This window comes from Lissotriton vulgaris, chromosome 6 (assembly GCF_964263255.1).
Source record: "Lissotriton vulgaris chromosome 6, aLisVul1.2, whole genome shotgun sequence".
Lineage (NCBI taxonomy): Eukaryota > Metazoa > Chordata > Amphibia > Caudata > Salamandridae > Lissotriton > Lissotriton vulgaris.
The window spans coordinates 695949005-695962810 of record NC_141694.1 but is presented as its reverse complement, the minus strand read 5'-3'; the positions used below and the strand labels follow the sequence as shown (position 1 = coordinate 695962810).

The window sequence follows — 13806 nt, the reverse complement described above, 5'->3', positions numbered from 1 at the left end:
ATTGCCACCTGGGTTAAGGCATTAAGATCCTGCAATGCCAACTGATGCTTGGGAATACCGCGCAGTATTTGAGCTACCGCATTCTACAGGATCTTTGTTTCTAAGTCTTAGCTGCATATTAATGTACAGCGCTGCCCTGATTCTCATGAAATGGAGCAGGTTGATCAAAAGGTCATGACTGACGTGTCGAATTACACCGAGCGATATAAAAGAATCAAGGCAGCATTTCCTCCTTTGTATAGGATAGATCTTATGTCCTAAGATGCCACAATTGGGGTGGACTCAGTGCTGTGCTCGCTTCTGAACTCAAATCGAGTAGGGTCAAGCAAGTAATTGGTGTTTATGAAAGATGCCAGCTCCCAATTCATGGCTTTTTCAACCATCTTGACTGAGAAAGGTAGACGTGATATGGGCTGATAGTTGCTAGGGTCCAAAGGGGTAAAGATGGCCTTACAGAAGCTTTTTTCCAAGCCTTAGGGAAGTAGCCAGAGTTGTGTATTTCATTAAAGATGAACGCCAAATGCACGGATATTGTTTTAGGAACCAGTTGTATTACTTTCGGAGGAAATGGGTCTAAAGGGGAGCCCAAATTAGTAAACTCGTTAAAATAAGCACTTTATCTCCTGTAAGTGGGGAGAAAAAAACGAATGTTTCTAGCTTAGAGGGAGAGGAGACCTCATTGTAAGACCGGGAGACTGAAGTGGAGTTAAAAGCTAAGATGTAATATACATCTTCAACTTTAGCCTGATAAACAAGAAGAATTACACATGTTGGCTATTTTCTTTTTTTCCTCTGGGGAAATACACAAATATATTAAGTCTGTGTACATTAAGAATCGTCATCATGTCAGAACAAGCATTGGCAATGCCAACAGGGATGGCTTTAAAGGAATGTTGCATGGTAATTTGAAGCATTACAAGTATATAGCACATGAATAGATATGTATTCAAGTGGAGGCCACCAACTGTACAGGAATATTTCTGTAGCTTAAAAAGGTCATGTGACAATTGCATTGTCAAGCCAGAGCAAAAACTCCACGTAGGTTAATGACTGACCTCGTTCCATTTCTGCTGCTACCAGAGAAAGACAAGCTATTTAGATAGCCAAGCCACTTTAACAGCATTACAACGCCATGAGTGCAGCTGAAAGTTCAAGCTTAGGCAGCTGGATAAATAAACAAAAATGATCAGAGCTGTGTGGTGGGAAATCACTATTTGTGTTGAAACGCACAACTTCTGCCCTATTAAAACATGTACTCTTGGCTACCAACAGGTAGGGGAAGGTAATCCCCTCTCGAGTGATGCTCACATAATTGTCTGGAGACAGCTGCGCTATCAAGCCCGACCATAAAAAGGCCTATGATATAATTTTCAGGAAAAATGTTGAGGGCTTAGGTGAGACCTGTCCCAAATATTAAAAAAAATGGATTTAGCATTTTACATCAAAAAGGTTTAACAAAGAGGTTAAAAGGGTTATTACATAATCTATAAACATACTAAACAGAGATGCATTGCAGCTCCCTCAAGTACGTGGCTCAGAAATACAATGGTTTCTCTTCCAAAAGGAGACCATGCAGAGCCTTTTTTGTGATAGGATCGTAGATGAGACACCCTGGCATTCCTCCCCACAGTCATTACTGATTTAGACCGTTTTCCCCAAAAATTCGAAGCTTCGAGCAGATTGCAATTAAGATCAACTAGCTGCATTTAATGATTTCTATTAATCAATTCCCATTTGCCTTAAAAAAATTTATATATATAAAATCTACTGGCGGTCACCAGTAGATAGTTATAGTTAGGACCTATTTTCCATAGGAAATACGCAACATTCTATTTGGAATAACTTTGGCGCCAGTTGACGAATCTTCGCAAAATTTTCAAAACTAATGGCCAGCTCAGGTCCACTTCTATCCTGAAAGTCTCGGGGTGATTCGGCAAGCAGGGGACCAGAAAAAAGGGGGTCCCAAAACTTGTTTTCCCATGCAATTTTCCATAGCAACAGTTCATCGCGGCTACAGCCCGAACGGAATTACACCAAATTTGGCAAAGAGGTAGTCCTTAGTTCAGACTCGTACCTTTTGCTTAAATGGTATAAATCCGTTCAGTAGTTCCTGAGAAAATCACATTGAAAAGTACATATATATCTATGGCCGCGCAGGATCTGCACATCCTAAGCGCACCCCAACGTGCACGAGCTGTATTCTAATTGGCTGTCAACACTCCAAATCAGGAAGTGTTGGCAGCCATCTTGTGCCTCGGTAGAACCCGGGCACAAGAAACCTATTAAAAAAAAACAACAAAAAAAACCATGCAAAACGAGAAAAAGGGGCAGGGTAGAAACACCCTGACCCCCTAGGACTGCTCAGGGGGTCCCACAAGGACCCCCAAAGACAAAAACTTTTTTTAATTATGGCAAAATCCGCGCAGGTTGCGTGAATTTTGCCGATAAAAAAAAAAAAAAAACACTAAGCACGGGCTCCCACGCTTGGAAGATAATTAGCCCCCGGGGTGCCAAATACTGGGGGCATGTTTGTAAAAAAAGTGTGGGGGGCCCAATCCCCTCCCACAGTGCCCCAGGGACCACCACCCCCAGGGCAAAAGCATATATAATTGCGGGGAGCACATGGCCCCCCCGCAGGCCCAGGGACCGCGACCCCACAGGGCTTAATAGTTTAATGATGGGGGGGCCTCCAAGGCCCTCCAAGCCCCAGAGACAGCCACCCCCGGGGTTCGACTAGATTGAAATTGTGGGGGGCACCAGCCCCGGGGACTGTTATCCACCGGGGCTTATTTTCCATTAAATTGAAGAAAAAAAAACCCTGTGTGGGGGAGGACCGCCACCTTTCTGGAGCTCTACAATTGTAAATTTAGGGAGTCTGGGACGGACCCCCAGCCCTGGGGACCACCACCCCCCGGGGCTTTGAAAGAGGGGGGGGCCGCGTGCCCCCCTCCTGGAGCCCTTGAGGGCCCTGGGGACTACCACCCCCCAGGGCCGGCTCCTACAGTGAACCGGGGTGCCACCCCCCGGGACAGGGTAGTTTGCTATAGCAAACTGCTTTGCTATTTGGAAAAGAGCAGCAAAACCTGCTCTCTCTTCCAAATAGCAAAGTAGATTGCTTTTCCACACGGGGAGCAGCATGTTAGCTGCTCCCCGTGTGGAAAAGCAATGCCGGCTCTTGCAGGAGGCGGCGGGACCGTGGGGGGATAGGGGAGCCCCCACGGTCCCCAACAGAAAGGGCCAGCCCCGGGGGATGGGGTCCCCGGGGCTACAAATGGCCCAAGAGGGGGGCCACACAGCCCCCTCCCCAAAAGTAAAAAAAGGATGGGGTCCCTGGGGCGATTAAGGCCGCGGGAGGGGGGCCTCGCAGCTCCCTTCCGCATTTTTTACAAATAAAAATAAAATAATTAGGGGGCAGGCACAGGGGGATGGGGTCCCCAGGGCCAAAAAAATAATAATAATAATAATAATAGAAGGGGGACTACACAGCCCCCCTTCTTAAAAAAATAAACTTAAAAAAAGACCAGTATCGCGCCGGAGGCCACGCCCCCTCCTTTCATAACTCTGCAAACGCCTTTCATCATTCTGGCGCGTTTGCAGAGGGGGAACGACTTCCCCTTGAATTCTGGGGGGAACCTGGGGGCCAACTAGCCCACCAGGAACCTCCAGGATGCGCCAGGGGCCTGCTTTGTAGAGAGGTGTTCTGAGGCCATGCCCCTTTTTACACCTCTCTGCAACACAGCTCTGTGGCGCTTACTGGAGGTAGCTGGTGGGTTAGTTGCACCCCAGGGACCGTCAGTATTCAAGGGGAGTTAATTTCCCAACTTAAAATGCGCCATGGGGCGCGTTTGCACAGTGGTGAAGGGAGGGGGCAGGGCCTGAGTTCACATGTGTGCAAAAACACCATGTGGCGCAGTTTAAGTTGGGGAATTAATTCCTTGTCAATCCCGAGGGTCCCTGGGGGCCAACTAGCCCACCAGGTACCTCCAGTAAGCGCCACAGAGCTGCATTGCAGAGTGTTGTGAAAATGGGCGTGGCCTCTGAGCACTTCTCTGCAACGCAGCCCCTTGGCGCATACTGGAGGTACCTGGTGGGCTAGTTGGCCCCCAGGGACCCACAGGATTGAGGAGGAATTAATTCTCTAACTTAAAACTCGCCACAGGGCGTGTTTGCAGACATGTCACCTCAGGCCACACCCCTTTCCTTCACCACTGTGCAAACGCGCCCCGTTTTAAGTTGGAGAATTAGTTCTCTTTCAATACTGAGGGTCCCTGAGGGCCAATTAGCCCCAACAGGTATCTTCAGTATGCGCCAGGGAGCTGTGTTGCAGACAGGCTTTCAGAGGCCACGCCTCTTTTTACACCTCTCTGCAACGCAGCTCTGTGGCGCTTATTGGAGGTACCTAGTGGGATATTTTGATCCTAGGGACCCTTCGGATTGAAGGAGGCTTAATCTCTCAACTTAGAACGGCCACAGGGCTCATTTACACAGAGGTGAAGGGAGGGGACGGGGCCTGAGGTGATGTGTGCAAACACGCCCTGTGGCGCGTTTAAAGTTGGGGAAAAGATTCCCCTTCAATCCGGAGGGACCCTGGGGGCCAAGTAGCCCACCAGGTGCTTCCAGGAAGCACCACTGCGCTGCGTTGCAGAGAGGTGGTGTAGGCTGTGCACCTTTTTACATCTCTCTGCTACGCAGCTCTGTGGCACTTACTGGATGTACCTAGTGGGCTTGTTGGACTTTAGGGACCCTCAGGATTGAAGGGGAATTATTTCCCTAACTTCCAACGCGCCACAGGGCGTGTTTGCACAGTGGCGAAGGGAGGGGGATGGTGTAGGAAAGTGGCTCTATATATACTGGACCAAAGTAAAATCAGTTGAACTACGAATTCCGATTTACTCACCTGTTATCAGGAGAGACCTCAGTGCTGCATCTTTAAGCCCAGTACTGATCCTGAAAAGTCATTCTAACCGTACTTACCAGTAACTTGAATTTCCTTTGATAGGCTAGCATTGACTGGTTTCACTTGGAAATTCTTTTAAGTGTAGAGTTTTGAAACTTGAAAATATTCACCTAAAATCAACCAAACAACGAATTCCGACGTATTCACCTGTTATCAGGCGAGAACCCAGTGCTGCATCTTTTAGCCCAGCACGGACCCTGAAAAGTAATTCTAACCTTACTTACCAGTAACTTGTATTACCTCCCATAGGAATCCATTGTCTGGTTTTCACCAGAAAAGTTTTTAAGTGTTGATTTTGACAAACTACAAATATTCATTAAAAATCGCCTGTATGGCAAACACATTCTTTCAACTGTTTACAGCAGATGCACCAGTGCTGGATCCAGGATCCACCACGGAGTAAGAAATAGTAATTGTAACACTACTTACCTGCTAAGTGAATTTCATCCCATAGGATAACATTGGTGATTCTATGTGAAAACGTTTCTAAGTGTCAAGTTTTAAAATACAATAATATTCCTAAAAAATCACTACTGTAACCAAAACGCTTTTATTCAACTGTTTACAGGAGATGTCCCAGGACTGAATCTAGGATCCAGTCCTGTGGTTGGACAAGTAATCCATAAAGTAACTAATTGCATTTCACTAGAAATTCCCATTGATCTCAATGTTGCATTGTGTTTGGAATTGTGTTGCCCATTGCAACAACTGTAACTACTGTACTTAATAGTCTATTGCCAATTTGCAAAGTATTTAAACTAAAGTAATTAATTCTGAGAAAGTATATTTTGTAATGTAATGTATAATGCAATTTAAAAAATAAAATATCTAAAAATAGTTTAAAAAATGTAGTAAATCAGTATAAAAATAAATAAATATAACAATTAATACATTTAAAAATTGTCATTTACAAAATCTTTGAAATTCACTGAAAAAAAAACAGGTTTCAGACATGTTCTAATTAGGAATTAGCATTTTAAAAACTTTCGATATTTTCTGAACAAACCATAGGTTTTAGAGGTGTTCTAGTTAGCTGGACATTTCACTCGTACAAAACCATTGAAATGTCTCCGTTATAGTTAGTTGTACAAAGTATAACTCACGCGCCCGCAATCCACTGCTGATGATGTCACATATTACATCATTCTGGTCATGGTCAGTGACATCACTGATGAATTCTCAAATGACATCAATGATAACAACATCCACGTGACAATCTGACATCTCATCATACACTAGTATAACCTTTCAACACTCAAAATCTGGAGTACCATATTTGAAACCATCGACACACCAATACAAGTTTCTAAAACCCACTCAGTGATTCCTACATCTACACACACATCTAAACACTTACCTATAGATTTACTCATACATGCTAACAAAGGTCAATATAACACTATTAACCCTTTCGATGATCATGACGAGCTCAGCTCGTCATGATGCACAGTTGAGCTGTGCTGATGACGAGCTGAGCTCGTCATGAATAAAGAAGAATAGCAATTTTCAGCACAGGAGGGGGAAAACGCCTAGCAGCCAAGGTGTTAAATATACTTATACAACAACATTACACACCAGCACACATCCTATTCACTTATGCAAAGAATTGATCATACTTACATTTACTAAGCTACACACTTATACAAACACCACTTTATTTATTCATATAGATAGTAACTCATACTTACTGTGTTATAAAATCACTATTGCAAGTATACAGTTACTCATACACTTACGGAGTCTTATGTATACTTACTTATATACAACTGTCACATACACTGCCTTTTATGTTTCTAGTTTGTTGGCCACGCATCATTGAGAAATATATTTACTCATCACCACACCCATAAAGAGATTCAATCACCCAAACAATTGTTTCCACGTACAGTCTTAACCTCGTATACCTACTAAATCAACTATTTACACATCTTTGGACAGTCACACACCTCCCACCCAACCACACACATATTCACTATCCCATACGAATACTCAAAAACTAATTAATAACTAATATAGACTTTCACAAAGCTAGTAACCAACATATGTAGTAGTTTACACCACAAGAGACAGAGTGATACAGATATTCACACAGTTTATTCAGTGAGACACTTTAAATTAGTCACTTAGACAGTCAATCACAGTGCTACTAAATCCTCCATCCAGACACTTATACATCCACTCAGTCTTCAATGCAGATTGCTATATATATATATATATATATATATATATATATATATATATATATATATATATATATATATATACACATACATACGCATTCAACACAGCGAGGCCCATCTGTGGGCTTGAAAAGTTACCAACTGAACATTAGCGCGACGTGAGGCACTACAAGTCCCATCTAGGGCGTGCATCTAAGCAAGAAGGGGTGTGGTGCCTCAAGCGCTCCTTCATAACTGCCAAAGCCTCTGAAGAGAAGTGGGGACACTTCGAAACGCGTCAGGCATCCAGGGCAGTTTGAACAGTCAAAGGATATCGTGGTGCTGGAGGCGTGCTTACCATTTAAGGCTCCTTGTGTGCAGCAGAGGTCCGGGTGCGCCTTTGTACGTTGGATACCTCGGAGCTGGAATATATATATATATATATATATATATATATATATATATATATATATATATATATATATACACATATACATACACATACATACACACACACACACACACACACACACACACACACTGCGGAAGCGCGAAATATAGTTAGTACAACTAACTATATAGGAGCAATTTCAATGGTTTTGTATGAGTGAAATGTCCAGCTAACTATAACACCCCTAAAACGTATAGTTTTTTCAGTGAATTTCAAAGGCTTTTTAAATGCTAATTCCTAACTATACAAGGCCTGAAACCTATGGTTTTTCAGTGAATATATATATATATATATATATATATATATATATATATATATATATATATTCCTCCAAACATTAACATAACATGCAGAACCAAGAGCCACGAATGAATAAACAAAGGGTGTGAACTCAATTTGCACATTTCAATGATTTATGCTGACCTGTATTGTTTTTGATGAAACAATGTTGTTGGTTATCCGCAGCCATTTTGTATACTCATGTTATACTTACACTTGCACCGTACTTGCGCTTATGGTCTACTTAGCCTAATTTTTTTATTGCCACTTATCAGCAGAGATTCATAAACTACTAGTTTTGTGTCTGAGAAATTGCTATTATTGACATCTGCCAAGTCTTTCACTATTGGAGTTTGTTTCGGTCATGCATTTATTTTCCATTACTGCTTAAAGGACGACAATCCATAAACTATGAACTCACTAGTTCAGTAAGGCGAAGCGATGTCTCACTGAGTGCTTATTTTGATATTTTTGCTTCACTACACATTCTAGGCTCCAAGTAGGTGTGCAATTTTAAGTGTTTTTTTTTCACAGGGTAAGCACAGGAAAACCCAAGACGTGTGCCCTTTCAGGTAGAAAAAAATATCAGACTAAAGAGGGGCTACAAGGAGTTCACACGTGCAGAGGTGTGTAGGTGTGCAAGGGGATATCCGAGTCAAATTCTTAACTAGTTGGAAAAAGGAGATCAGAAAGATGGAGTAATGGCTATGCCGATGTCAATAGTGAAATTAACTAAAGCTTTGATAACAAATTTCCTCAAGAAATATTGCTTAGTCATTTTGCCAAAACAAATGAACGACTTACCAAGTGAGCATGTACGCCATGTACAGTTTAGACTAGTGACATTGAGGCAGTCTTCACAGGAACTAAAGTCTCCACAGTTAGCTGAAACCACAAACATCATTAAACAAGTTAAACTGAAGAAATTTAAAATTAGATTAGAACTAGAATCAAGAAATTCAGATCTAAACAAATAAAAACACACTTGCATACATCAAAAATATACTTCACAGAACTACTTAATTGCCGTTTTTGTCTTCACTCTATTACAAACTTTTAATGAACCCTGCAGAGGTCATTAATTTGAGAACTTTTAAAAACAGTACTCCAAGCTAGTGTTACTGTATTGCAGAATAGAGTTCAGGGCTAGGGTGGAAGGTCAATTTTCGAGATAATTGAAAGTCCCCTTTAAGCTAGCAGGGGAACAAATCAAATTCGAATTATTTCAAAGTAAGCCCCCAAACTTGCAATAATTGTTTCCCCCATTTCAGTCCAAGGCTTACCATCTACCTGAAGTTGGTGGTAAACTGCAATTGTTTTTCCGAATGCCTTCCGGCTTCAAATCAGGACACCCCCCCTGCAACTTGCTATTAGGAAGGGGCGCAATTGGCACGCCCCTTCCTAATTGCAACTTGCAAACCCTATTTTGCGAGTTGGTAATAGGTTACAGACTCGTAGAATAGGGTTGGTACATGGCAAAAAGCGTTTTAACGGTCCTAAATGGGCCGAATCTCTGTTTGCAACTGCAAAAAAAAGAAATGTCGCATATGTGCCCCTTAGTGTTCAATTTTTGCATTTTACACAGAGTAAATGTTTACCTACAGGTGATTATGCAGTGACTTGCAAGCTCCATCTATTAAATTTAAAATCCTTGGCGCACCTCCGAATTACTGACCTAGGCAATTGGGTTTGTTTTTCTGGCCAAAAGAGCAAATTATTTCTCTTTGAAATTCAAATGCAAAAGTTGAAGTAAAAGTGTATATACTTTAAAACCTCCGAAGTCGGTTTGTAGTAAAGGCTTAGAGTTCAAATGTAAAAAACCTGCCAAGCTTGTTAAAAAATGGCATTACTTACTGTAGCAGGATTACGAAAGTGAACAACAAAATTGTGGGCAAAAGATTAGTGTTTTTTCAAAAATAAACTGACCGGGGCGTGGCCAAGATGGCGGGCTGAGAGGACGCACTTGCCGAGAGCTCCCGGACCCCTGAAACCCTGCGCCGCTCGTAACCGCCGATTCCCCCCCGGATCATGCGGTGACTGAGCCTGGAGCCCCCGGTAGAGGTGTGGGGCGCTTGCTGAGCCTTGTTTGCCCCGTCGGGGGTGAGATCCTGTCCGGAATAGCCTGGGACGGAGCCCGCTGAGCGGCCTGTGTGTGAGCCGGGAGCCGCGAGACCTCCGGGCTTGGGATCCGGACGGTGTGCTCTGCAGCCTGCGCGAGGCCCGTTGAAGTGCTTGTGCTGTTGGAGTGGGAGTCGACGACGACTTCGCGAGCGAAGCGGAGGCGGCCGGCGGTGGATGAAGGGAGCGGAGCTGAGCGGAGGAAATAGGCGGAGGCGGAGCCGGCATCGAACCGCTACGCCGGTCCGAGGCTTGAGGGTGCTCGTCCCGAGAGGCCGCTCCGGCCCGACACTGGTGGTGGAGGAGTGGAATTGTGCTCCTGGAGCGGATCTTCCCCCAGGATGGCTGACTCCGGCGACCCTCGCCCCGTGAGTCTGCCCCCCGGCTGGACTTCTCGCCACTGGACCCGAGACGGGGACAGGCCTCACTCCTTGAGCGTTGGCCTATCGATAGTAAAGGGCGGCCATTTTGTGAACTCCGGCCTGGCGGCTCGGCCTTCCTCGGGAGCTTTGTGAGGCGCTGCTTCCTGACTGGTGTATAGCTGCGCCGGCACGGCTGATCTCTTTGCCGGGCGGAAAGCCCCGACACCCCATGCACAGCCGAGATGTCGAACGCTAGAGGACAGAGAAGGGGTGATCGAACCTTGCCGGACATGTTGGGGCGCGGCGCCCTGCGTAGCGGAGGAACTCAGCCCACCACGACCTCCCTGGCCCCAGCCAGGGGAGCAGATGGCGGAGAACCCCCGGTGACACGATCATTCCTCGAGTCGCTCTTCAGTTCCCTGCGGGAGGACTTTCAAACGCTGAAGCGTGAGGTAGCCGGGGAGGTCCGTGAAGTGCGGAGAGAGGTGGACTCCCTGGGGGAGCGGGTCAACACCGTGGAGGAAGCTGGTCACTCAAGAGACGAGGAGATCACCCATCTGCAGCAGGAGGTCCTGCGGCTGCGGGAACAACAGATTGAACTGCAGGCCCATGCCGAGGACCTCGAGAATCGATCCAGGCGGAATAACGTCAGGGTCCGTGGCGTACCGTCCGGCGAGGAGGGTGAAGACGTGACTGCATACCTAGTAGCCCTCTTCCGTGCAATTCTGGGGGAGTCAGAAGACATTCAGATCCGAATAGACCGGGCACACCGAGTGGGTCGCCCCCGCAGAGCCACGGCGCCCGCCCCGGACATCCTGGCCTTCCTCCCGGACTTCCCCCTGAAGGAGCGGATCCTCCGCGAGGCGCGTAGACAGCAGCCTTTCCAATTCCGAGACCACCCTGTGGCCCTGTATCAGGACTTATCTACAGTCACGCTGCAAAAGAGAAAATCTTTCAAAATCGCTACGGACTTCCTTCGGGAGCAAGGGACACAATACTCTTGGGGGCACCCTTTCCGTCTGATTTTTAGATGGAACGGTACTTTGCACCAGCTCCGGTCCCTCCAGGATGTTTGCGCGGTGTTGGGCCTCACAGCATCTGATACGGACACCCCAGCACCGCGTCGCAGACGAAGCACTCGAGACGGATGGCAGCAAGTAGGAGAGAGGAGCCCTCCACCAACGGAGCGTCCGGGTTCGCCCACGATTCGGGCGGACATGGCAGCCGCCATCCAAGAGGCCTCCAGAGTGACGGCGAATGGCGAAGTGGCCCTGACGGCCTGAACTTACTCCGGGGGGAGTCTGCTCTAGCTCTTTCTTCTTGCAGGTGCGGGGGTTCAGGGGGAGGGCGGGGAGAAATGGCGAGTGCTGGAGGTGGTGGCTAGACGTCCACTAGACTGATTTTCCACGGCCTTGTCCGATAAGGACCGGACTGGGACAATGTCTTCTTTGCAAAGTTTGAGAAGTGGGGAATGGGAACGGGACCGGCGGGGGGATGTTTTGAATTTGGGGACTAGTGGGGGGGTTTGTAGTTGGGAGTGGTACGGATTCGGATGGGGGGGGTCCCGAGGGGAGGGGGGGGTTCTTCCAGTTGTGGGGTGTTGGGGTTTGGGGACTGTACTGTGCCATGGGGATGTTCGCGGTTGCTGTGTGCTGAAGCCTCGTGAGGTGACTTCCATGTTTGCCTGCTGGGCTCTGCTTCTCTGTGTGTGCTCCAATGATTCCCCTCCTTGATGGCTCTTAAAGTGGTCACTCTAAATGTGAAAGGACTGAATAACCCGGTTAAAAGGCGGGCGGTATTGTCTCTGCTGGAGAACTCCCAGGCTGATGTCTGCCTGCTGCAGGAGACCCATTTGCTGGCTAAAGACTGCTCTAGAATGCATACCCCCAAGTTCCCCACGCAGCTTTTCTCCTCTAGCGCCTCTAAAACGGCAGGGGTGGCGCTCCTGTTCTCCAGGGGGTTCAGGGGGGAGGTTTTACACAAAGTGGCGGAGCAGAAAGGGAGGCTTCTGGCATATAAGATCAGGGTGGGGGGCTTGGTACTGACTGTTGGCACTATCTATGGCCCCAATGACCACCAGGATCAATTCTTGCACAGGGCACTAGAAGATGTAGCGTCCACCTCTGATAGGCACATAGTACTGGGGGGTGATTTGAATCTAGTTTTCGATGCAGCAATGGACAGGTCTGTGCAGCGGCGCCACCAGTTGGGTGAGCTCTCGGGCTCTGTTCGCACTCGACTTGAGGAGCTAGACTTGCATGACATGTGGCGCCACCTTCACCCCACCACCCGCGCGTACTCCTACTTCTCCCATGCTCACAGGTCCTATGCGCGACTGGACCATCTACTTGTGTCGGGTCCAATGCTCGCTTTGGCTTCGAACGCGGAAAGGGGGGTCCTTTCTCTTTCCGACCACGCGCCGGTGGAGGGTGCTTTCAATCTGCCCCCGGTGGTTCGGCCGATAGGGGTCTGGCGGCTTCGAGACACGCTATTGCACAGGCGGTCGACAGTGGACCAGATCCGCGCGGCCATCGTGGACTTTCAGCGTGTGAACGATAATGACGATACCTCTCGCGCGACACAGTGGGCAGCCCTGAAGGCTGTGCTCCGGGGCGAATTTATAGCTATCTCCTCGGCTGAGAATAAGGATCGACAGCTCAAGAGGGACGAGCTTACCCGGCAGGTGCGGGAGCTGGAGCAGGTTCATCATAGGATGGGGGCCCCCAGAGTCTGGAGACAGCTGAAAGCAGCCAGGAAACTCTTGGCTGCCCTGGACATGGACCGGGCGGAGTACGCGATGCTTCGCCTGAAACACAAGTATTACACGGGGGGAGATCGGTGCGGGCGGCTCTTGGCCAACAAACTCAGGGTGCAGCACCAACAGCACCGAGTGAAGGAGCTGACCGACTCGACCGGAGGTTCTGTCACGGCGGATGAGCAAATAGCGGACGTCTTCCGCGGCTTTTATGCGGACCTCTACACTGGGGAGGCCCCCTCCGCCCAGGCTGAGGCGGACTATCTAGAGTCGGTGCCGCTCCCGTCGTTAACGCCAGATCAGGCTCAGTATCTGGAACGTGACATCCGTGTCGAGGAGGTGGTCACGGCGATATCCCGGCTCAAACCAGGCAAAGCCCCGGGACCGGATGGCTTTATCCCTCTGTTTTACAAGACCTTCTGTCAGGAGCTGGCGCCTCTGCTGACCCGCCTTTTCAACACCTTTGCGGAGCCGGGTGCCATTCCCTCCGAATTTCTTCAGGCCACGGTCTCCGTGATCCCGAAACCGGGCAAGGACAGGACTGCCTGTGGGTCCTATCGTCCTATCTCGTTGCTGAACACTGATTTGAAAGTGTTCACCAGCATATTAGCAGCACGCCTGGCGCTTCATCTCCCGGGCATGGTCGACTCGGATCAAGCGGGCTTCGTGCCTGGCAGGCAAACAGCAGACAATACAAAGAGGGTGACTCACATTCTTGAGAAGGC

General features: G+C 47.6%; 1 protein-coding gene across 1 annotated transcript in view; it reads right to left on the bottom strand.

Annotated features, from left to right (window-relative positions):
* CD164 (CD164 molecule) overlaps positions 1–13806 on the bottom strand; it is a 255457-nt gene that overhangs the window by 201390 nt on the left and 40261 nt on the right. The window contains exon 2 of the mRNA XM_086926673.1: positions 8651–8731. Coding sequence (XP_086782799.1) covers positions 8651–8731 — 81 coding nt within the window. The remainder of the gene's footprint in view (positions 1–8650; positions 8732–13806) is intronic.